Source organism: Sapajus apella, unplaced genomic scaffold, assembly GCF_009761245.1.
Source record: "Sapajus apella isolate SASKATOON/1434 unplaced genomic scaffold, GSC_monkey_1.0 scaffold49, whole genome shotgun sequence".
Classification (NCBI taxonomy): domain Eukaryota; kingdom Metazoa; phylum Chordata; class Mammalia; order Primates; family Cebidae; genus Sapajus; species Sapajus apella.
Window position 1 is genome coordinate 11,230,586 of NW_022436989.1, and position 25,378 is coordinate 11,255,963.

General features: G+C 45.9%; 1 protein-coding gene, 1 long non-coding RNA gene and 1 pseudogene across 4 annotated transcripts in view; 1 reads left to right on the forward strand and 2 right to left on the reverse strand.

Annotated features, from left to right (window-relative positions):
• Positions 1-740: 740 nt before the first annotated feature.
• On the forward strand, positions 741-17,795 carry LOC116526031. Its single transcript, XR_004257932.1, has 3 exons — positions 741-1,061; positions 1,101-1,123; positions 17,243-17,795. It is a non-coding gene; the product is annotated as an uncharacterized LOC116526031 (long non-coding RNA).
• On the reverse strand, positions 10,967-12,920 carry LOC116526029 (annotated as a pseudogene). Its single transcript, XR_004257931.1, has one exon. The product of XR_004257931.1 is annotated as an alpha-enolase pseudogene (transcript).
• The window catches only part of EDARADD (EDAR associated death domain), a 51,385-nt gene continuing 38,208 nt past the window's right edge, over positions 12,202-25,378 (reverse strand). The window contains exon 6 of one of the 2 annotated variants that reach the window (XM_032242276.1): positions 12,202-13,800. In XM_032242276.1, the coding sequence (XP_032098167.1) occupies positions 13,418-13,800 (383 nt within the window). In that variant the 3' untranslated portion in view covers positions 12,202-13,417. The remainder of the gene's footprint in view (positions 13,801-25,378) is intronic. The other variant, XM_032242277.1, reaches the window with a different exon arrangement.

Genomic DNA, 25,378 nt, shown 5'->3' on the forward strand with positions numbered 1-25,378 from the left:
GTGCAATGGCGCGATCTCGGCTCACCGCAATCTCCGCCTCCTGGGTTCAGGCAATTCTCCTGCCTCAGCCTCCTGAGTAGCTGGGATTACAGGCACGTGCCACCATGCCCAGCTAATTTTTTGTATTTTTAGTAGAGACGGAGTTTCACCATGTTGACCAAGATGGTCTCGATCTCTTGACCTCGTGATCCACCCGCCTCGGCCTCCCAAAGTGCTGGGATTACAGGTGTGGGCCATCGCGCCCGGCTAAACTGTTTTTAAATTGAGTTTTAAATGAAGTTTTAAAATTGTGATTAGACTACAGTGACAATGAGGCCTCATCACTGTGGCTTCAGTAAAGCCATGAAGTATATTTTCAGGATAAACAAATAGTATATTCCTGGAAAGATTAAAACAGAAACCTCCTTCACAGTTATTTTATTTGGCTGTGGTGAGCAAGTTGATGAGCCGAGGAAGCCTTTAAAATTTGGATTTAGTCTTTTTTTTTTTTTTTTTTGGACAGGGTCTTGCTCTGTCACCCAGGCTGGAGTATAGTGGCACAATCATGTTTCACCGAAGCCTCTAACTCCTGAGTTCAAGGGATCCTCCTGCCTCAGCTGTCCAAGTAGCATATGCCACTGTGCCTGGTAATTTAAAATTTTTTTGTAGAGATGAGTCTTCACTATGTTGTCCAGGCTGGTCTCGAACTCCTGGCCTCAAGCTGCCATCCTATGTCAACCTCCCAAAGTGCTGGGATTGCAGGCGTAGCCATCATGTCCCGACTGAGTCTGTTTGACCTATAGTTTCTTTTTTTAAATCATTTTCTCATTTTCTGACCTGTAAATAGATACCTTAAATGGAAATGATTTTTAAAAATGGATTTAAAAAAAGTTATCAAATTAGGTACATTCATAATACAACAATTACACGTATGACAATTAATTCACAAAGTATAAGTTAAGTGGAAGTTAAGTGGAGTCATAACTTGAATTCACTTTGATTTTGGATCACTCTTAGCAGATGTGTGAAAGATGACCCGTGATGGGGACTACAGCGCCATGGGACACTAGCTCTGGAGACCAGTTACGAGTCTGGAGACCAGTTACGAGTCTGGAGACCAGTTACAATTATGGCCGTAGTGCAGGTGAGACAAGGTGGGGCCGTGGACTGGTTGGGGTGGAAGGGGCTGAGAAGGGATCCACAGGTGGGTGGCCAGTGCCATGTGGTCAGGGAGAGGAGGGCAATGTAAACATTAATTCCCAGTTTCTTACCAGAGTGAATGGGCACTCTTCACTGAGGTAGTAATTTAAGGGGAGAGCAGGTACTGGGGAGGAGATGAGGCCTGTCATTTGAGATGTACGACGGCTGAAGCATCTGGGACCTCAGCGGAGCAGCATAAGAGGCAATCAGGGGTAGGAAATAAAACTGCTTTTGGCTGGGTGCAGTGTGGCTCACACCTGTAATCCCAGCACTTTGGGAGGCCGAGGTGGGTGGATCACTTGAGGCTAGGAGCTCAAGACCAGACTGGACAGCATGGCAAGACCCCATCTCTACAAAATCTACAAATATTAGCTAGGCATGGTGGTGTGCGCCTGTAGTCCCAGCTACTTGAAAGGCCGAGGTGGGAGGATCTCTTGAACCCAGGAGGTCAAGGTTGCAGTGAGCTATGATCACACCACTGCACTCCAGCCTGGGTGACAGAGAGACCAGAAAAAACGGGAGACGATGAGAAAGCCAGAGAAGTAGAAAAGAACCGTGAGGGATTACAGTCTCGGGAGCCGAGAGAGATGAGTTTGTTTTGTTTTGTTTTTTTGAGGTGGGATCTCGCTCTGTTGCCTAGGCTGGAGTACAGTGGCATGATCATGGCTCACTGTAGCCTCAACGTTCCAGGCTCGAGAGATGTTCCCACATCAGCCTCCAGAGTAACTGGCACTACAGGCACGTGCCACCATGCTCAGCTAATTTTTAAAAGTAGACGCAGGGTTTGATTATGCTGCCAAGGTTTGAGCACTGCTGTTTCTCTTATATCTTCCTTTCCATTGTGGGGGAAGTTTTGTCTTTTTTTAAGCCTTTCCCCCCCAGGTTTATAATTCATGTAACACGAAATTCACTATTTTAACCATTTTCAGTTGTACAATCTAGTGGCTTTTAGTTCATTCACAATGTTGTGCAACCAGCCCCAGTATCTAATTTCACGACATGTTGCTTGATCTCTTAAGCCCAGAAGATGGATGGAAGGGGGTGGACCTCATCAAAAGAAACCAAAGCTACCAGGTTACTGGAGACATTCATGGTTTCCTAAACAAATCCCCTCATTTTGCATTTTCCAGTGATCATGTGTTTTTCTCCTAGAGGGCCGTAAAATGGTAAAGAAAGGTTTTGCTTTATTGAGAGTCTTTCTACTTATTTATTCATTCATTCCATTTCATTCATTTAGCATCATTAGCATCTCTTGTAGGCCAGGTACTCAGTTAGTGCTGATGATCCAGAGGTGAAGGAGAACACAGGGCCCCTGTCCTCTGGCGTTTGTGGCTTAGCAGGGATGACAAGTGGGAATCAAGCAATTATCACTAAGGCAAGTGCTGTGGGAATGGGCCGTAGGATGACAACTGACAGTGAGGATCAGGTACAGTTTCCTGGAGACAGTGGTATTGAGTGTGGGAAGATTAGCCAGGGAAGGACAGTGTGCCCCCCGAGTGTGGTTGGGGCAAGAGAAGGACGCGAGGGTGTAGACAAGGGCAGAGGGGACGGCACATGGTGACACCTTCAGCAAGAAAGAAAAATGGCCACAGGAACTTGGAATTCCAGGGTGACTAAAGCCTCAAGAGCTGTGTGAGAGTACAGCAAGATGACACGAGGTGTTGGGGCTGGAGGCAGGTCACTCAGGGCCTTGCAGGCCGTGTTGTTGGTTTGGGGCTTCGTCTTCAGGATAGGAATCTGGCCAGGCACAGTGGCTCACGCCTGCAATCCCAGCACTTTGGGAGGCCAAGGTGGGTGGTGGATCACCTGAGGTCAGGAGTTCGAGACCAGCCTGGCCAACATGGGGAAACCTTGCCTCTACTAAAAATACAAAATTAGTTGTGTGTGGTGGTCGCCACCTGTAATCCCAGCTACACCGCAGGCTGAGGCAGGAGAATCGCTCGAACCTGGAAGGTGGAGGTTGTGGTGAGCTGAGATCACGCCACTGCACTTCAGCCTGGTGACAGAGGGAGATTCCATCTCAAAAAAAAGGGGGGGGGGGGAATCTGTCAAAAGGGGTTCAGGCTGAAGATGACAGGATTCACCCACTCTATAGAGAACAGCTGGGAAGTTACTATAGGGTGAGAAAGGGTGGCTGCTTGGGTTAGGATGGTGGCTGTGAGGTGGGGGAGGAGGGAGGGATTTAACAGATATTTGGGAGGTAGAATAGACAGGGAAGGAGAGGGAGGTCTTGGGGATGACTTGAACAACTAGGTGGGTAGTTAAACGGGAACCCTGGTGATGAACAAATTTGGAAGAAAAGATCATGGGTTCAGCTTAGGGGAGGTTGAGTTTGGGGTGCCTGTGAGGCTCCATGTGGAGATTTCAAGTCCATAGTTAGGAATATCTAGATACTCAGAGGACAGGCATGGGTCAGAGACATAAAATGAGGAGAGGTGAAAAGTAACAGTGAAATCACTCTTCCCTAGGCAGGAGTGCCATGGTGTGATCATGGCTCACTGCAGTCTTGACCTCCTTGGCTCAAGTGATCCTCCCACTTCAGCCTCCTGAATAGTTGGTACCACAGGCACACTCCACCACGCCAGGCTAGTTTATTTTTATTTTTATTTTGGTGGAGAAGGGTCTCCATAGGTTGCCCAGGCTGGTCTTGATTTCCTGAGCTGGATGGATCTTCCTGCCTTGGCCTCCCAAAGTACTGAGATTAGGGCGTGAGTCACTGTGGCCAGCCTTGGATTGGCAATGACCTGTCTTTCCTCCCAGTTCAGTGATTCTCAACTTTGTTCTACCCATTTCTGGACCACGTGTGCACTGCTCTCTCCAGTAACTTCCCTCATTGGCTTCAGTGATTCTCCCCAGTCCACAGGCTCCTTGAGGATAGAAATGTGTTGCTTATCTTTACATCCCCAGCATCCAGAACCCATTTTAGAAACCCACTAGGTACTCAGATGACTAATGACTGACCAAGAGTACACATGAATCAATGATTGTGTTGAAATCTACATAATTCATCAGAGACAATGATTGACGTTATCTTTAATTTTGTAGCACACATTGTTAGAGTTTAAAATAAACTTATTTAGAAGCAAAACATAAAATCATACAGGTGATAACACGAACGCAGCTTGAAAGGTACAGCACAAAGATGTAGAAACAGTATCACAAAGATTCAGGAGCTCAATAGCACGCCTTTGGCGCTGAAGAACATCCTCCATGAAGCCTCAAGGACCTGCCCCAGGGGAAGACTCAGGGGTCACTGGGCTGTTACATAAAATAGAAGAGCATGGCTCAGTGCAGGATGCCCAGAGAAGCTATCCTCTTGCACATTTGCAAAAGTGCTGATAAACTCAATCGTTTCAAGTAGCACTGTGGATTGCTTTGATGTCTTCAACTGTGGAGTTGATTTCTAGGAGGCATCCCCAGCTAAACACGGCCACTAGACTCATGCCTCACAGCCTCTGCAGCCACAGGAAGAAGAGAACAAGCTCTCCCTCACCTTGATTCTTCTGGTCTAGGTGACGAGCACCCCAAGGACAATATCCAGCAGCCCAGGGCTGCCAGCAGTCCCAGCGTGTGGCCCAGCATCTCAGCCACAATCCTCTGTAAACACAGGGGAAGGAAGCAAGACTTGCCTTCATCCATTTACAACCAAGTCCACAGGATTCAGAAGGTAGAGATCAGAGAAGATATGGGAGTGAATGTTGCTACTGCCTTGGGCTCGTGTAGATAAGCTGTGTTTCAGTTCAAAGAGGAAAAGGGTTTTAGCATTATTAGGACCAAAGTGCCATTAAGGATGAAAGACAAGGCCAGGCACGGCGGCTTCTGCCTGTAATCCCAGGGTTTTGGGAGGCCAAGACAGGTGGATCACCTGAGGTTATGAGTTTGAGACCAGCCTGACCAACATGGTGAAACCCTGTCTCTACTAAAAATTAGGTGGGCGTGGTGGCAAACGCCTATAATCTCAGCTACCCCAGAGGCCGACGCATAAGAATCGCTTGAACCTGGCAGGCAGAGGTTGCAATGAGCTGAGATTGCGCCACTGCACTCCAGCCTGGGTGACAGGGTGAGACTCTGTCTCGAAAAAAAACCACAAGCCAATAATTTGCTTTTGCATGGTCAGGGAAAAGGAAGGCCGTCGGCATATGGAGGAAATCTGATTTGAGAAATGAGGGAATGGCTGTAAAATAAGCCACACGAAGCAATGACACGGACCCAAAGGAGAGGAAAATTATAAAACAAGGAGGGCAGAAGTGGAAAGAGGTGTGATAAGAAGGATCATCTGCTCAAAACTAGATAAAACATTTATTTTTCCAAAAGAGAAAGGAAGGGGGAGAAAATCTCCTAGACTTTACTTATTAATATTGTACTTAAAAGAACACATTTTTTATTGCAGATTATCAAGGAAGGGACAAGGATAAAGCTCCGGGTCAATATTTGCTGTAACGATGAACTTCGTCATTTAACATTACAGCTACCGTTGGTCATAACCGCTTCCTTGGAGGCTAAATTGAAAGGGAAAGAGACCAAAAATCCACAAAGGGCTAAGCCTAAATCTACATGAAGGAAACATCCTGCTGAGTGTTAAAAATAATTCCCAGAAAATGGAACTGTTATTGGAGCTGGCTGGTCACACATTGGATCTGAACGACAGGGTGAAGTAGTGATGGACACACCCAGGGGACGAGGACCCTCATCTCAATTGTGCCGGCCTTGTTCTGCTTGTATGTGCTCATTTGTAAAGCAACCTTACTCGTCTGTCTTACAGTGGGGCTACTTGTAAGGCTTTTAGCATACAACCAAGAGTTAAGATTAATAAAAGGCTGGTCCTAGGCGGTTCTTAGGACTTCAGCCCAGCCAGAAAGGATGTGTATAAATGTTATGCTCCAGCAGGGGGCAATACCACATAAAAATTACTATGAAGGAAAAACAAGGGCGCAGCATCTTTTGTCTGCTACCACATATTTTCTGTGCTGTTGAATAATTACTATTTAGTGCCTTAAAAATAGGTGACTCGTTCGTACAGTTGATCTTTTGAGTACTGATGGGAAATCTTAGCACCACTTAAGCCCTAACAATGTGAAACTTTGCCATTTTCAAAGTCACGTGGCTGGAGTCTCCCTCCTGTGTGAGTCCTCCTGTGTGTGGATATGTGAGTGAGTGATATGTTGCTTTCCTTTTTCTGTGTGTAATAATTTGCTATTGCAACCAAAGAAATGCATATTACATAGAGCCTCATCAACTACCATTACAGATGGGAGTTTTGTTTAAGAGAATATACCCTGGATTTTTCTCTTTTTAAAATAGAGACGGAGTTCTCACTGTGTTGCCCATGCTGGTCTTGAACTCTTGACCTCAAGTGACCCTCCTGCCACAGTCTCCCAAAGTGCTGGGATTACAGGCATGCATGAGTCACTACACCCAGCCCCATAATTTAGCTAAAGATATGTCATTCTAGGCTTTGAATGGCGGCTCCCGCCTGTAATCCCAGCACTTTGGGAGGCTGAGCTAGGAGGATCACTTGAGGCCGGAGTTTGAGGTCAGCTTGGACAGCATAGCTAATCCCTGTCTCCACAAAAAAACCAACAAAAATTAGTGGGGCATCCTTGTATAGGACTGCAGTTCCCATTACTTGGGAGGTTGAGGCAGGAGCATTGCTTGAGCCCAGGAGATTGAGGCTGTAGTGAGCTGTAATTTCGCCACTGCACTCCAGCAGAGCAAGACCCTGTCTCCAAAAAATAATTAAAAAAAAAATAAAAAATAGATTTCTAACAGCAAAAGGACCTCATCATTAGCAGTTAAGTTTATAGTATGCCCAAGTTGACATGGATCCCTACAGACAGAAGCAAAAGTATTAATAAACTTAAATTTTAACAATTATTTGATCAGCTGGTTATAATCCTACCTTTCCGCTCACCTTTGTAAAGTATCAGCATGCTTGTGCTATTACAGCACTTATTTGCTATGAATTAAGTTTAAATAAAATGATTTTGCATTGTTATGCAATTGATTGATACTTATATTTCAGTTGGGAATTACTGTTTGATATTTCTGTATGCAACATAGATATAAGTCATACTACATTTATTCAAAGTCTGGACTCTGAAGGAACTTTAAAAATCCTTGATGAAATTTTTCTCTGTTAATGGCATGCTCCTATTCATCAAAAATTTTCATAAGGTAAACGCCAGTCATTACAGATGTCCACATGTGCAAGGAACAGTACAGTCTCCTTTTGAGATGGAGCCCCGCTCTATCTTGCCTAGGCTGGAGTGCAGTGGCACCATCTTGGCTCACTGCAGCCTCCACCTCCCAGGTTCAAGTGATTCTCCTGTCTCCGCCTCCCCAGTAGCTGGGACTACAGGTGCACACCACCACATCTAGCTAATTTTGTATTTTTAGTAGAGAAGGGGTTTCACCATGCTGGCCAGGCTGGTCTTGAACTCCTGACCTTACCAGGCATTGTGGCTCACGCCTGTAATCCCAGCACTTTGGGAGGCTGAGACGGGCGGATCACCTGAGGTCAGGATTTTGAGACCAGCCTGACCAACATGGAGATAGTCCATCTCTACTAAAAATACAAAAATTAGCCAGGCTTGGTGGTGCATGCCTATAATCCCAGCTACTCAGGAGGCTGAGGCAGGAGAATTGCTTGAACCGGGAAGGTGGAGGTTGTGGTGAGCTGAGATTGCACCATTGCACTCCAACCTGAGCAACCAGAGCAAAACTCCATCTCAAAAAAAAAAAAAAACAACTCCTGACCTCAGATGATCCACCTGCCTTGGCCTCCCAAAGCGCTGAGATCACATGTGTGAGCTACTGCATCCAGCCACTCCTATTTAAAAAAAATTTTTTCCATCCTAGAACTTCCCCATGCAATTATAATAGGAATTAAAACAAAAACTATAAGGATGTTCAAAGCTTCCCTAGCCATGCTAGCAATGAGATGACGATAAATCCAGGGTTAGGCTTCACTAGCGATCAGGACTCTGGAAATACTGATGCCAAATGGAGAGGCAAGTGGGCGGTGCACTGTGGTTCCGTGTTTTTCCTGTTATTCGTGAATTTAAGGGCAAAGGAGCACACTCAACTCTGCCTGTATGTCGTCTGCCTGAACACTGCAAATCAGCAATGTCATCTTGCCTGACATGTTTGATCCAACTCAAGGAAGGACAGTTCCACTAACAAATCTGAACAATAGCTGTGCTTGAGATAAGGTGGTAAGTTCAGTGTACAATTAGTTTTGAGACTGCACTTTTGTGGTTGGAATTTTGGAAACATGCCCCCTAGAAGCTGTGCTCACTACGTTTTCCAAATTTTAAATTTAGAATTTAAGAACATATTCCAATTTTTATTTACTTTTGCTGTCGTGGCCCCTTTGGAGGCAGTTAGACGCCCCCTTCTTGGGCTGCAGTCCCAGGCCACTGAGAGTGACTCTGTGGCTTTCAATAGAGCAGGGCTTCCTCTGAACGGAGGACTTGAGTGAAGACTAGGAAAAGATGGGGGTGGGAAGGAGGGTGGGCAGGGGGTGGGGTGGGTGCTATTTGTTTTTTTTTTTTTTTTTTTTTTTTTGAGACAGAGTTTCGCTCCTGTTACCCAGGCTGGAGTGCAATGGCGCGATCTCGGCTCACCGCAACCTCCGCCTCCTGGGTTCAGGCAATTCTCCTGCCTCAGCCTCCTGAGTAGCTGGGATTACAGGCACGTGCCACCATGCCCAGCTAATTTTTTGTATTTTTAGTAGAGACGGGGTTTCACCATGTTGACCGGGATGGTCTCGATCTGTTGACCTCGTGATCCACCCGCCTCGGCCTCCCAAAGTGCTGGGATTACAGGTTTGAGCCACTGCGCCCGGCCGGGGTGGGTGCTATTTCAATGCCTTTCTTCCTCAAGGTGCCCCTTCTTCTTGCTGGCCTCTGCCTTTTGTCTCTGGAAATGAGAGAAACCTTTCCATCGTCCCTCCACAGGGATAAAGGCTTGGGGTGGGGGTGGAGGTCCCACTTGTTCTTCCATCTTTTCTGTCTCTGTCTGGGGGAGGTGGAGGTCCCGAGGTGGGAGGAGGAAAGAGCAGGCTGAGGAAAGGTATAGAAAGGGGTTTTCCCTCCCACCTCCCCCGTTTCCCTCTACCACTGCAGGGATGGTGGCCACAGACTGTGCAGGCTGGTGTCAGGCTAAGGTGACAAGTGTGCCTGGGTGGAGATGGGGGAGGGAGGGGGCTTTCTGGAGGCACCTGGCCAGGCAGTCATGTGCGGAAGATTGTCACCCTGAGATCCACTCTGCATCCCCAGGGGGTGGCAGGTTAGAAGGGGTGCAGCATCAGACTGCTGGGGTCTGCTACCACACGGCACTAAACACCCACAGCCTTTTCAACTCCATTTCTCCAAAATGTAGAAATGGAATGCCCTTTTCCATTTCCCCACAGTGAATTCTGGGCTAATAAGTGAGAATGTGTCGCACGTAGCTTAATGAGGAGGTGAGACATTAAATCCAATTCGTAGATGGCGAGAACTCCTAATGGCTTCTGTGTAGTGCCTGGAACCTGGCTGACAAAAATGTTTAATCACTGCCTCACCAAGCACTAATTTGCCAACGAATCTATTTTTTAAAATCTCAACACTTTATTAGTGGTTGTTACTTTCAACATATCTGGTGATAAATCTGACATTTATCTCATAAATCTGACAAGAGAAGAAGAGGTAGGCGAGAGCAGCACTAAATCAGAAGTGATAAGTATGTCTCTACGACAAATTTTGCTAGTTTGGAGATTACAGTGGATGGCGAGGCTGACTTCATGTGTTAGCTGCCTAATGGAAACCACTGTAATCGTTAGTGGAAAAAAATATGGTGGTTTAGAAAGTAACTTTCTTTTCAGTTAATCTCAATCTTTCTGTTGCACTGAATCAGTGTTACTCATCATTTTTTGCTTATTTTAATCAGAGACTTATACAGAATCCTTCCAAACTGAACTAAGTGTCTTAATTTTCTAAGCCTATAATCAAAATCAAATAGCACTTTCATGGAATTGCCAGTCAAACCAAGGCTCTGCCTTTTATCTTTTTCCCCCAAAATAACCTAGAAAATCTGACCTTTGCAATAACAAACCCCCATGCCCCACACTTTCCTTTCTCTAATACCATCAAATAAGAACATTAGATATTCTTTGAACCAAATTTTTCATTTGTTTAAAATCCTTTAAAGTTGGGATTTGAAGGAATCCCTTCCCTCCCAGTGTCCACGTAAAGACTCCCTTTTCTTGGCTAAACTGCTGTGTGGTGAGATGGGGTCTTGTTTTAAGCTGGGCTACCAGGAGCTGGAGATGGTTACATTTCACCAATAGGTTACAGGATTTTCATTTATTTCTTAACTGAGCTTTCTCTCAGGGGTGAAGCACTCAGCCTTATGTACAGGATGAAAAAGTAAATATTACATTAATTTTATTATGAATTATTATTTTGAGACGTAGTCTCTCTTTGTTGCCCAGGCTGGAGTGCAGTGACGCAATCTCAGCTCACTGCAACCTCCACCTCCTGGGTTCAAGCAATTCTGGCACGTCAACCTCCCGAGTAGCTGGGATTACAGGCGCCCACCACCATGCCTGGCTAATCTTTGTATTTTTAGTAGAGACAGGATTTTGCTGTGTTGGCCAGGCTGATCTCAAACACCTGACCTCAAGTGATCCACCCACCTCAGCCTCCCAAAGTGCTGAAATTACAGACGTGAGCTGCCACGCCTGGCCTAAATATCACGTTAAATTTTTTAAAGTCCGGAGTAACCAAAGGGGATTTGGAGTACTCTCTTTGTCAACCACTATTCCCATGGCCTTTATTACCCCCTACTTCCTGTTTTCCCAATAACCATCAGTTTCTGTATGTCTTTTTTAAAATACTTGAGCAAATGACATTACGGATAGTCCACAGATTATAAACATATTTGCATAAAGAAGATCGGGCAGGTGTTCTGAAGAGTATCACAGTATAATACCAGCATCCTGTTAATTCACCCAGGTACTTTATAACAATAAACCAACAAGACAGGTTCAGTTCTCATTGCTGTTTTCTTTCTTTCTTTCTTTTTTCTCATGGGTCACTGAGGCTTTTTTTTATTTTGAGCACAAAATCACTGGGGATCTTGCCTGTGGCCACCCTGGAGATGACCCTGGAGGCTCACATGTGTTGGTGGGAAGTGAGGCGAGAAAAACAATGATGCGGGCCAGTTACATGACTGCAAAGCGAGGGCTGCCAACAGGGCTCCAGGGAGCTTGGCTTCTGTAGACATTCTAAGGAAGCGGTGCGAACTCCATGGCGGTGGGCGAGGGGAGCTAACTAGCAGGGGTCCCTGCCAGTGTTGGTTGGGAGCCTCAAGCTGCCCAAGCTGACACGAGGAGAGGGGTCTAATTAGGTAACAGGTAACTGAAGGGCTGGCCTCCCCACAGCTTACTTGGCCAGGGGGTTTCTGAAGTTCCTGCCAGCAAACAGCCTTGCTGCCCAGCTCCTCTTCAGTTCTGAGGAGCAGGTTGTACTTGGCCAGGCGTTCAGATTGGCAAGGGGCACCAGTCTTGATCTGCCCAGTGCACAGCCCCACCACCAGGTCCATGATGAAGGCATCTTCGGTCTCCCCAGAACAGTGAGACACCATGACACTCCAACCACTGGCCTGGGCCAGCTTGCACCTGAGGGGACTCGGTCATGGAGCCAATCTAGTTGACTTTGAGCAGGAGGCAGTGCCACGACTCGTCATTCGTGGCCTTGGCAATCCTCTTTGGGTTGGTCGCTGTGAGATCGTCCTGCACTACCTGGATTCCTGCACTGGCCGCGAACTTCTGCCAAGCTCCCCAGTCATCCTGGTTAAAGGGGTCTTCAATAGACGCCACTGGATAGTCCTTGATGAAGGACTTGTACAGGTCAGCCAGCTGGTCAGGTGAGATGTACCTGCTGGGGTCATCGGAAGACTTGAAGTCCAGGTCGTACTTCCCAGACCTGAAGAACTTGGAGGCCACTATGTCCAGGTGGATGACCACCTTGTCCGTGTAGCCAGCTTTCCCACTCGCAGGCTTCAGCAGCTCCAGGCCTTCTTTATTCTTCAGGACATTGGGAGCAAACCCGCCTTCAGCCCCTACATTGGTGTCTTTCCCATGTTTCTCCTTGATGGCGTTCTTCAGGTTGTGGTAACCTCCACTCTAGTGTGCATGGCTTCCCTGAAGTTTGTGGCACCCACTGGGAGGATCATGAACTCCTGCATGGCCAGCTTGCTGCCAGCATGGAACCGCCATTGATGGCACTGAATGCCAGGACTGGCACGATGACTTTGGAAGTGCCAGCCAAGTTGGCGATGTGGTGGTACAGGGGAACCCCTTTGTCAACAGCACCAGCTTTGCAGACAGCGAGGGACACCCCCACAATGGCATTCACGCCAAGCTTAGATTTATTTTCTGTTCCATCCATCTCGATCATCAGTATGTCAATCTTCTCTTGGTCTGTGACGTTCAGTTTCTTGCTAAACAGGGCAGGTGCAATAGTTTTATTGATGTGCTCAACAGCCTTTGAGACACCCTTCCCCATATAGCGAGTCTTAGCATGTCCCAGAGCTCTAGGGCCTCCTCATAGATACCAGTTGAAGCACCACTGGGCACGGCAGCTCTGAAGAGACCTTTTGCAGTGAAGAGATCAACCTCAACAGTGGGATTCCCACGAGAGTCAAAGATCTCCCTGGCATGGATCTTGAGAATAGACATGGTGAATTTCTAGCTTCTGGTTCTCATTGCCTAGGAGAAAAGCAGAGGGTGTTGCAGACACCAAGGGGAGTGTTCCTCATGGCTGTTTGCTTTGAAACTGTGGGAGTGGCACTGATCAGGAGGGATGTTACATATAATGTTGTGTGTATGTCTGGGGCTCTCAACAGTCTCGGGACCTATTTAAATCTTTAGCCGTATTTCAGGGAGAGGATCATTTTATTTTCATCATGGCATGAATCCATTCCGATTGTAGGACTTTGGCCCTTACAGCAGACTAGAAAATATCTTTTCCTAATTCCAGATTCAAATATTAAATTAAAACAGATGTGCAAAAATAAACAGAGATCCGCCACCAAAACAAGCTACCCCTCCACGAAACCGCCAACTTTGGGGAAAACCAGTGTCCACCGTTTCATGTCATTATCCTAAACTCTTACAAAAGAACTGATTCACATTCCTTCTTGACTCATGGTTGTTTCAACGTCCAAAGAGGCCAAGGACGGAAAAAGAAGCGCTCTAGAAGTGCCTGGAATGGTCTCCACGCTCCCGCTTGGGCCACTCCTCTTCCACCCACCTGCGCAGAACCTTCTCCACGTCGGCCCTGTGATAGAGCCTGCAGAGCTCCATCAGCTGGCACACCGTCCTCTGACTGTTCCGGAGCAAGAACTCCAAGGTGGGGCTCTGTGGCCTCTGCTCCAGGAAGCACAATTCATCATAGGGCATCCCCCATTTGCTTGCAAAATTCCTCCAGTTTTTCACTGTTGGGTGACATGGATCCAGCTTTATCCTGATCACATCTAATAGGTCCTGATCATTGAGCAAGTCACTGATGGTGGGGGCCCGGAGCAGGCAGGAGGAACAAGTACAGTTTTCTTTGCAGGAGTTGTCCTTGCTGATCTCTGCAGGGAGAAACAATATGGTCCATAGGTCAACAAGGAGCCTACCATATGTATTCATTTCTTACATCATTTATTTTCCTGCTGAATTGTCAAAAGCATCATATGGAAGACTGTTTCAGAATACTCATTTCTAATAATGTGTTACTCTTTTTTATTTTTTTGAGAAAGGGTGTCACTCTGTTGCCCAGGCTGGAGTGCAGCGGCATGATCTTGGCTCACTACAACCTCCGCCTTCCAGGCTCAAGTGATCCTCCCACCTCAGCCTCCCAAGTGCGTGGGACTACAGCCATGATGTACCACCAAACTTGGCTAATCTTTTTTTTTTTTTTTTTGTAGACATGGGGTTTCACCATGTTGCCCAGGCTGGTCTTGAATTCCTGGACTCAAGTGATCTGCCTACCTTGGCCTCCCAAAGTGCTGGGATCACAGGCATGAGTCACTGCACCTGGCTGTGTTATTTTCTATAGCCAAAGATGGGTTGCTTTGCTGGAAAGAGTAAGAGTTTTTAAATCCAGTTTCTCTTTCTTTCCAAGACTATGTCTTACAGTGTGCACTGATGACACTGCTGGCCAGAATAAGGGCTCCAGCCAACAGCACTGTCTCTGGGGCACAGGGGTCCAGTGGGGGCCAGACTCCGCAGTGCCCGTGAGTAACCAGCTCACACTTGCATGTGCCTCCACACTGGCCCCTTCCAAGTGACCCGTCAGCCCTGACAGTTTAACACCAAACACTGCATGTCAGGGTGTAAAAAAACTGCACAATTCTTTGAAAGGTCTTTTTTAAAAAAACAACACAGACATGAAAACTGGAATATCCACTCCATATGCACATTTGAAAACAAGTGATAGTTGATAGTGCCAGAAATCTTACTTTTTGAATTTACAACCCCCTTATCAGCCCTGTGCCTTTACCTATGTTTTCTTTACCCATGGCTCCCTTTGAAGTGGAGTCAACACCCTGAGGTGTGTGCATTGGGATGGAAAGAGGCAGAGAACCCAGCAGGAGGCTTTTCAGCTGAGCTTCAGCATGAAGAGCATGCTGCCACCCCAGAGGAAGGGCAGCCGTTCTACCGAATCTTTCTTTTTTTTTTTTTTTTTTTTTGAGACGGAGTTTCACTCTTGTTGCCCAGGCTGGAGTGCCATGGAGCGATCTTGGCTCACTGCAACCTCTGCCTCCCAGGTTCAAGTGATTCTCCTGCCTCAGCCTTGGAGTAGCTGGGATTACAGGTGCCCACGACCACACCAGCTAATTTTGTACTACCTTTAGTAGAGATGGGGTTTAGCCATGTTGGTCAGGCTGGTCTCGAACTCCTGACCTCAGGTGATCCACCCACCTCAGCTTCCCAAAGTGCTGGGATTACAGGTGTGAGCCACTGAGCCTGGCCCCTACTGAATCTTAAAGACTCAGTCATCCGTGTCCTCATTGTATTAGCAGGAGGCATGTACTCACATGCCTTTGTCCTACTCAGGAGGACAAAGTCCGTAGCTGAAAGGTATTGATAAGTCATTTGTAATAAAGTATTAAGTGGTGTCTAAATAACATGGCAAGTTAAGCAGCTTAAATTCTAGAACACTGAGTCTCATGAGACATTTGAATTCAGATTTTAACAGCCAAAGTCCACTTTAGAGATCACCGGCTTGGAAAATTCTGGGGAAGGTTATGATGACCTTTACTACATATATGACATTGAGTTATGGCCTTCCCAGTTTGGGAAAGTAAAGAATTTGGACTGAGGGAGTAACTCTGGTGACCATACGGTAGCAAACCAGCCATCTTGAGGCAAATGTAAATTAAAAGGTAATAAAACAAGAGCCATGAAAATGATGCTCATACTCTTTGACCTACTCATGTGACTTCTGGGAATCCAGCCTAAGGAGATAATCCAAAATATGTATTTACATAAACAATGTTATCACGGTGTTATTACATTATTAAGTTTCAAAAACAACCAAAATGTCTAAAGTTAGGGGACTAGTGAAATAAATGGTTGTACTACTCGATGGAATATTATTTAAGTAACTATGAAGACAGTATAACAACCTAGAAAATGTTTGTGACGTGAAAAGTGCAAGATGGAAAGAATGTATGAATTCTATGACTAGAACTACATGAAAATCAATGAGCATGTAAAGAAAGTGTGATTATATATATATGTTAGAATCATATATATATATATATATATATATATGATGGAATACTACTCAGCCATTCAAAAGGAATGAATTAATGACCTTTGCAGTAACCTGGATGGAATTGGAGACTACGATTCTAAGCGAAGTAACTCAGGAATGGAAAACCAAACATCATATGTTCTCACTCGTAAGTAGGAGCTAAGCTATGAGAATGCAAAGGCTTAAGAATGACACAATAGACTTTGGGAACTCAGGGGGAAAAGTGGGGAGTGGGTGAGGGATAAAAGACTACAAATTGGATGTCGTGTACACTGAGTGATGGGTGAACCAAAATCTCAGAAATCACCACTGAAGAACTTACTTATGTAGCTAAATACCACCTGCTCCCCAATAACCTATGGAAATAAAAAAGAAAAACACCCCAGGGAAAAAAATTTCTCCCTGACCAGTCATGGAGGCTCACACTTATAATCCCAGCAATTTGGGATGCTGAGGCAGGAGAATTACTTGAGCCCAGTAGTTCGAAACCAGCCAGCCCAACATAGTGCGACCCTGTCTCAGCTGCTCAGGAGGCTGAAAGGAAGAATCGCTTGAGCCCAGGAGATTGAAGCTGCAGTGAGCCGTGATCGTGCTACTGCACTCCAAGATGTTAGGTTTTAGATTTATTATTTATTTAGAGAGAGAGCCTCGCTCTGTCACCTATCGTGGAGTGCGGTGGCACAGTCATGGCTCACTGCAGCCTCTGCCTCCCGGGTTCAAGCAATGCTCCCGCCTCAGCCTCCTGAGTAGCTTCGACCACAGGTGCGCACCACCAGGCTAATTTTTTTGATTTTTTTGGTAGAAATGGGGGGGGGGGGGTCTCACTATGTTGCCCAGGCTGGTCTCAAGCTCCTGGACTCAAGCAATCTACTAACCTCACCTTCCCAAATTGTAGGGATTACAGGTGTGAGCCACCACACCCAACTAGTTTTATTTTTTGAAGAAGGCAGGGGAAGAAAGAGGCCCCAAGCCATCTCCCAGCTAGCCTCCTCTGCTGCTCCTCACTGCCCACTCCTCTCCTAGAACGCGGAGCTCAGTCCAGCCTCAGGAGCTTTGCCCCAGCAAGTTCCTGTTCCTGGGACCCCCCTGCCTTAGATCTCCACAGGCTGGGTCCTTTGCATTGTTAGGGTCTCACTGCCCCTTCTGAACTAAAATGGCACCCTCCCCCTGCCAGGCTTAATCCCATGACCCTGGCTTATCTTCCCCGGGCACCTACCACCATATGAAATGACTTACTGATTTTCTGTTTATTATTTTTCTCTCCCAACTAGAATATAAGCTGCCAGAGGACAAGAACTCTTGGATGTCTGGTGTCACTGCTGCATACCAGGCACACAGCAGGTGCTTAATAAACATTTGATGAATACATCAAATGAATGAGGAGAGTGACATAGTTAAAAAAAAATCAAATTAGAAATTGGGCTTCTTGGCAGCCCAAGAAGAGCTCTCTAGCTAGAAATTTTCAAACCAGCGGACACAAGTTTCTTTGGTGTTAACAAGGCGGCCGCAAGATTGCTATGGAGAAGGAGGACTCTGTGTACCATGGAGAGTAACGGCATGAGCTTTAGAGGCGGCTAACCCTGTGCAGATGTGCGACTTGGACAGGTTACTGAGCTTGCTAAGCCCCTGTCTCACTCCCCAAACAGGGATAATGACACCTCTCCCACAGGTGGTTGTGAGGATTAAATGAGATAATCCTTTAAAGCTCCCATTTTAGCACACAGTAAGAAGCATGCAGCAATGAACAGAATAGCTGTGAGGAAGCATTAATAGCCAACAGCCTTTTTCAGGAGAATTGCTTGAGCCTGGGAGGCGGAGGTTGCAGTCAGCTGAGATTTTGCCACTGCACTCCAGCCTGGGCGACAGAGTGAGACCCTGTCTCAAAAAAACCAAACCTTTAAGAAAGGTTTTTAAAAAGGTCTTTTAAAAAGTAGTGGTCTGGCTGGGCGTGATGGCTCACACCTGTAATCCCAGCACTTTGGGAGGCTGAGGTGGGTGGATCACCTGAGGTCACGAGTTCGAGACCAGCCTGGCCAAGATGGTGAAACCCTGTCTCTACTAAAAATACCAAAAAATTAGCTGGATGTGGTGTCGTGGGAGCACAAACCCATAATCCCAGCTACTTGGGAGGCTGAGGCAGGAGAATCACTTGAACCTGGGAGGCGGAGGTTGCAGTGAGCTGAGATCGTGCCATTGCACTCCAGCTTGGGCAACAAGAGCGAAACTCAGTCTCAAAAAAAAAAAGCAGTGGTCCTCAACCTTGGCCACAGGATAGACCTCCCCACCTCCACCCCACCAAACCCCCAAGGAAATTTACAAAACCCTGATATCTCGTCCTGCCCTCAGAGATCCTGATTAATTAGTCTGGGATGCAGGGAGGACATGCGAGTTTTTAAAAGCTCCCCTGGGACGTCTAATGTGCAGCCAGGACTGAAAACCTCCGCCTGCCTTGAAGACATCTCCAGACTAAGTATTTAGTCAGGAGCGCCTGCCAGAATTAGATTTTGGAATTACACCCACTTCTCTTTGAGAGATGCCATGTCTGTTGTGTGATTAAGAGTTCTCGGATACACAGTGTTTCCCACACTCACAAGCAGATGAGTGGGTTTTCCATGGGGCGTTTCTCCCCATCATTTCTCACTCACATATTTTAAAATTATACTGTAAAGAAGAGTTTAGGTATCAAGCATGCTCATCGATGTCATTTAAAACACTTGTAAAAAAAAAAAACAACAGTGAATGTCTGGTAGTGCCTGTATCCAAGTTGTAAGTTCATGGCTGGAGGGTTATAAAATATGGGTCAATTAACAGTTAATTGTGAATTGGAACAAGATTTAGAATTCACAAACGTCACGATTAGCTGAGCGTAGAAACCGCTCCAGCCAGGATGTTGGCAGCAGATCACAGGTTGACTTAATGTGCCTCCCTGCAGGGGAAGTGCTCTTTCATCTTGCACACTCTGGCTTTGGAGAGCAATTGCCACAGAAGTGTTCCCCTCCACTGCTCCAAGAGGTCTGTTAGCTCTCAGATCATTTGTAAGGGTGCTCCCCAGGATAACCAGGTCTTCAGTTAGTTCAAAACAATTAGAGAATAATCATTTTATATTGGCAACTTCAGAGATAGCGAAGTATGTGGTTCTGAAATAAAATAACTCTGTCCCAGGTGGTTCTACGTGATCGGATTTGGAGCCTACAAAATGCCAACAAGTATTGAAGCAGAGTCACATACTTCTGCAGTCACAGTCATGGGGGTACAATCATGCCTTTTTTTTTTTTTTTTTCTGTGTGTGGTTTCCAATGTGGTTGAAAATAAACATATTTAAAATACCAGTTTCTGGCTTTGATATATCACTGGAATTTGGGGCGCGCACACGCACGCGCACACACACACACACACACACACCCCACATTATTCATCAGAAGAGTTTCATGTTAGCAGCTTTTGGAAAGTGACGAAAAATTATTTTTATCTACTAAGAAGCTGACCCAAGGGCTTTTGGTGGGCGTTTGATCTCTTAACCAAAGGGGAAAAACAACATAATTTTGCTTTCTCTAAAGCATCCTTTTAAGGAGACATTAAGTCGGCAGCAGCACCAGGGAACCTAACTGACACGTCGGGTGGATCCAGGCAAGTAAATCATGTTGGGCCTCAATTTGTCATCGAACAAAATTGGAGTAGAGAAGGCACATGAAAAAAAGCAGCAAACTCTCACATACAAAAGGGTCTAGGTTGGGCTGGGTGCAGTGGCTGAGGCCCGTAATCCCAGCACTTTGGGAAGCCGAGGCGGGCGGATCACTCGAGGTCAGGAGTTTGAGACCAACCTGGCCAACATGAGGAAACCCCATCTCTATTAAAAATACAAAAATTAGCTGGGCATGGTGGTGCGCACCTGTAGTCCCAGCACTTCGGGAGGCTGAGGTGGGTGGATCACCTGAGGTCAGGAGTTCGAGACCAGCCTGGCCAACATGGCAAACCTCGTCTCTACTAAAAATACAAAAATTAGCCATCATGGTGGCGGGCGCCTGTAATCCCAGCTACTCAGGAGGCTGAGGCAGGAGAATTGTTTGAACCCAGAGGGCACAGGTTGCAATGAGGTGAGATCTCACCACTGCACTCTAGCCTTGGCAACAACAGTGAAACTCTGTCTCAAAAAAAAAAAAAAAGGACCCAGGTTAAAACTCAGCATAGAATTTTATGTGAATTTGAATCATGTGGTTTTGAAATGATGTAACACAGACATATTAACCATGTTACTTCATGGACCTCATTTGAAAAATATGAAATCCTATTGTACATTCATTTCTATGGGAAAGTTAGATTAGGCAAGTGCTGAATTATGCAAGGTCACCAGAAAGTCATCCTTGAAAAGCTGGCATCAGGTGCCAAAGTGCTGTATCACTGCCACTAGAAGGGAGTGCCAGAACCAGGGTTTTTCTTCAATTATTTGTTCATTTTGTAAACATAGGAGTGATGCCTTTGGTGAGACCTGTCTGTATGGAAAATTTTAAAAATTAGCCAGGTGTGGTGGCACGCACCTGTAGTCCCAGCTACTCAGGAGACTGAGGCAAGACGATCACTTGAGCCAGAAGTTCAAGGCTGCAGTAAGCCATGACTGTGCCACTGTACTCCCTCCTGGATGACGGAGGAAACCATGTCTCCAAAAAGAAACAACTAAAAAATAGTTATGCTTAGCTGGGCGTGGTGGTGTGTGCCTATAATCCCAGCTACTCAGGAGGCTGAGGCAGGAGATCGCTTGAACCCAGGAGGTAGAAGTTGCAGTCAGCTGAGATCACGCCACTGCACTCTAGCCTGAACGACAGAGGAAACCATGTCTCAAAAAAACCAGTTATGCTTAGCCGGGCATGGTGGTGTGCACCTGTAATCCCAGCTACTCGGGAGGCTGAGGCAGGAGAATCACTTGAACCCAGGAGGCGGAGGTTGCAGTGAGCCTAGATCGAGAGCCACTGCACTCCAGCCTGGATGAGAGAGTGAGATTCCGTCTCAAAAATAAAAATAAAAAATAAATATGCTTTGATTTATTGGGTATAATGGAGAAATGAGATCAGAATTCTAATTTGGGCAATTAAATACACACACACACACACACACACACACACACACACACACAAACACACATGCACGTGTCTTATTCCTTAAACGCCCAACATGTTTTCCTTCTGAAAACATGCTTTCATGGCACCTTTAAGAGGATAAGCCACACATAATTGGTGGTGGTGGTTGTTTTAATCCAGGGCAAGAGTAGGAATGTCTTTTCTTTCCCTGTGTTCTGCCCCAAGCGGTGCTAGCATCTGTACAGAGGGTTCCACCAGGGCAGCTTTGCTTTCCTGGTGAGAGTAGAGTGCAAATTGTATTCTTCCTCTTTCCTTGATTCCAAACTGCCAGCTGTCATCCCTCACCCCTCTGCAGACTCCTTCCAAGGCAGTGCCTCCCCCTCCCACGTGGCTTATTTTCACCAGCTGTAGACTGGATCACAGACAGAAAAGGCTTTCCAATGAGGAGAATAAAATGCAAAGTAGGCTGTCAGTTAAGGCCCCAGGGCTTCATCCATGGAAAGTGGCAGGCTTTTGGGAAAGGTATGTCAGCAGCCAGAGATGAGCTTTTGGGGGTGTGAGGGTGGATTTTACTCCATCTCAATAAAATAAAATAAAATAAAGATAATTTGAGACTATGTTTTTCATTAACTTTTAAAATCTGTACTGCAAATAGAACAACTTTCTACCCACAGTGAACTGCAAGGAAAGCTGTATCTTACAAAACTTCACAAAAGCCTTCAAAGAGTATTTCTCTGTGCCAATCTTCCTTTGCATATAAGGAGCCGGCAGCATTCTGAATGGGGCAGGTTTAGGATCAGGCCTCAGTCACCACATCTATAAGGTGAAGAAAAGAACAGGACCTATGCACAGGGCTGTCATGAGCAACTCACATGTGTCAAGTGTTTAGAAGAGCGCCTGGTACTCACTCTGTGCCAAATTAGTGTTTGTGAATAAAACAAATTTTCCTTAAGTTGCTACACACATTCAAAGACAGACTATGTAGCTCTGCTTTTGCCAGTTGTTCGTGCAAGAGCAAAGCCATTAAGTCATGTCTCTTATCTATTTGTTTACGGAAAACAAAACAAAATACCTGAGTGTACTTGTGTGCCAAGTACCATGTGAGGTGCTAAAGGCATCAACTCAGGCAGCACTCAGGGGTGGGCTCCCAACACATCATCATATTACCTGCTTTGTTGAGAAAGTTTATTCTTTTTAAAACTCAGGCCGGGTGCGGTGGCTCATGCCTGTAATCCCAGCACTTTGAGAGGACAAGGCGGGTGGATTACCCGAGGTCAGGAGTTCGAGACCAGCCGGACCAACATGGTGAAACCCCGTCTCTACTAAAAATACAAAATTAGCCGGGTGTGGTGGTGCATGCCTGTAATCTCAGCTACTTGGGAGGCTGAGGCAGGAGAATCGATTGAACCCAGGAGGCAGAGGTTGCAGTGAGCTGAGATTGTGCCATTGCACTCCAGCCTGGGCAACAAGAGCGAAACTCTGTCTAAAAAAGACACAAAACTCTGGTGGTTCATTTTGACACAAGTAAAAAATATTTGAAGATGACAAGAAGCCTGATTAAAATTAATCTACTAATTAACAATGACCTTCATTCAGAAGAGTCCTTGAAGGATTTATAAATATTTCTAAACAAATTTCTGTATTCATTTCTATTTTAGCTAACATGACACATGAATGTGTGAGGTGTTAGTCTTTTTTTTTTTTTTTTGAGACGGAGTTTCGCTCTTGTTACCCAGGCTGGAGTGCAATGGCGCGATCTCGGCTCACCGCAACCTCCGCCTCCTGGGTTCAGGCAATTCTCCTGCCTCAGCCTCCTCAGTAGCTGGGATTACAGGCACGCGCCACCATGCCCAGCTAATTCTTGTATTTTTAGCAGAGGCGAGGTTTCACCTTGTTGACCAGGATGGTCTCGATCTCTTGACCTCGTGATCCACCCGCCTCAGCCTCCCACAGTGCTGGGATTACAGGCTTGAGCCACTGCGCCCGGCCTGAGGTGTTAGTCTTTAAAGAGTTTGAATACATATTTTTAAAATTAGAAAATAAACATGTGCTTGTCATAGCAAATCTGAAAATTCAGATGAGCGTATGGAAAAAATTAATGCTCCCACTACCCAGACCAGCTACAGTTAACCTTTTAGGAATTTCTTTGGTTATTTCATCATGCAGCAAGGTTTACTTACCAATATGTGATCATTTGTTATATGTACGTTTGTATGCCTAGATTAAATACACAGATTTGTTATATATAAATTTGTATACACAGATTAAATTTGGAGGGACAGTTCTGATACCAGCTCATGTTAGAAATTTTAGAAATATAGGATAGTGGAAAGAAAACTAAAACTCACCAGGTGTGGTGGCTCATGCCTGTAATCCCTGCACTTTGGGAGGCTGAGGTGGGAGGATGGCTTGAGCTCAGAAGTTCGAGACTAGCTTGGGCAACAGTGAAGTGAGACGCCTGTAATCCCAGCACTTTGGGAGGCCGAGGCAGTTGGATCACCTGGGGTCAGGAGTTCTAGACCAGTCTGGCCAACATGGTGAAATCCCTTCTCTACTAAAAATACGTTTAGCTGGCATAGTGGTGTGCTATTGCACTCCAGTGTGGGCAACAAGAGTTCAAAACTGCATCTCAAAAAAAAAAAAAAAAAAAATCCATGGAATGAAAAAAAAAATCAGCTGGAACGGCACCTTCCAGAGGTAACCGGTGCCCACATGTTGATATCGGTGTATTTTCTGATATCATGTTTCTAAGGAGAAAAATGTTAAGTATGCATTGCCTGTTCTGGTTTTTCAGTTTGGTCACCTGGGCTGATGACAGCTGCCCCCGAGGGCTCTAGGGGTCCCCCACCCTGCTTAAGAAAGAAACAAACAAAACTCTGGTGACTCCAGTCAGTCAATGTATGGTTTAAAAGATGTAGAAAATGTTGGTGAGGCATGGGTTTTTTTTAAATTATTATTATTTTGCTAGCTTTTTTTTTGAGACAGAGTCTTGCTGTCGCCCAGGCAGGAGTGAAATGGCGCGATCTCAGCTCACTGCAACCTCTGCCTCCTGGGTTCAAGTGATTTTCCTTCCTCAGCCTCCCGAGTAGCTTGGATGACAGGTGCCTGTCACTACGCTGGTCTAATTTTTGTAATTTTAGTAGAGACGGAGTTTCACCATGTTGGTCAGGCTGGTCTCGAACTCCTGTCCTCAACTGATCTGCCCACCTTGGCCTCCCAAAGTGCTGGGATTACAGGTGTGGGCCACCATACCTGGCCATCGCTAGATTATTTTAATGCTTGCTCCCTTACTCCCTATCCTCTCTAATTAATTAACAAGAAATTTAAACATTGCAAAAATGTCTGTTATGATTTAAAAAGGGGGAGGGGAAATACACTTTAATGTTTCCTTGCTGAGACACACTAAAGGCAGAAAAGGAGCGGGGACTGACGCCTGACCTAATGTCAGGAGGGCTGCTTTGACTACCTAAGTGCCGAAGGCACATGGAGAGAGATGACCCAGCTGGCTACTGGTCCCTTCCACCAAGCAACGAATAGCACATTCTCCACCTATGCTTCGGCTCTTAGAACTCAGAGGGAAGAAGGCCAGGTGCGGAGGCAGGAGTTCAAGACCAGCCTGGACAACATGGTGAAACTCCGTCTCTACTAAAAATGCAAAAATTAGCCGGGCGTGAGTGGCACATGCCTGTAATTCTAGCTACTCAGGAGGCTGACGCAGGATAATTGCTTGAACCTGGGAGGCGGAGGTTGCAGTGAGCTGAGATCACGCCACTGCACTCTGGCCTGGGTGACAGAGTGAGACTCTGTCTCAGAAAAAAAAAAAAAAAAAAGGAGCTCAGGGGGAAGGATAATCTGCTCAGTCCTGACTGGCCTGATCCTAAACCTGCCCCATTCAGAACCCTGCTGTACATGCAAAGGAAAGTTAGCACTGAGAAAACACTCTTTGAAGGCGTTTGTGACGTTTTGTAAGATACAACTTTCCCTGCAGTTCAGCATGGGTAGAAAGTTGCTCTGTTCTGCAGAATCGATTTTAAAAGTTAATGATAAGCATAGTCTCAAATTATGTTTTTTATTTTATTTTATTTTTTTGAGATGGACTCTCACTCTGTTGCCCAGGCTGGAGTGCAGTGGTGCAATCTTGGCTCACTGCAACCTCTGCCTTCCAGGTTCAAGCGATTCTCCTTCCTCAACCTTGTTAGTAGCTGAGATTATAGACGCACACCAGCATGCATGGCTAATTTTTGTATTTTTAGTAGAGACAAGATTTCACCATGTTGGCCAAGCTGATCTTGAACTCCTGACCTCAGATAATCCACCCACCTTGGCTTCCCAAAG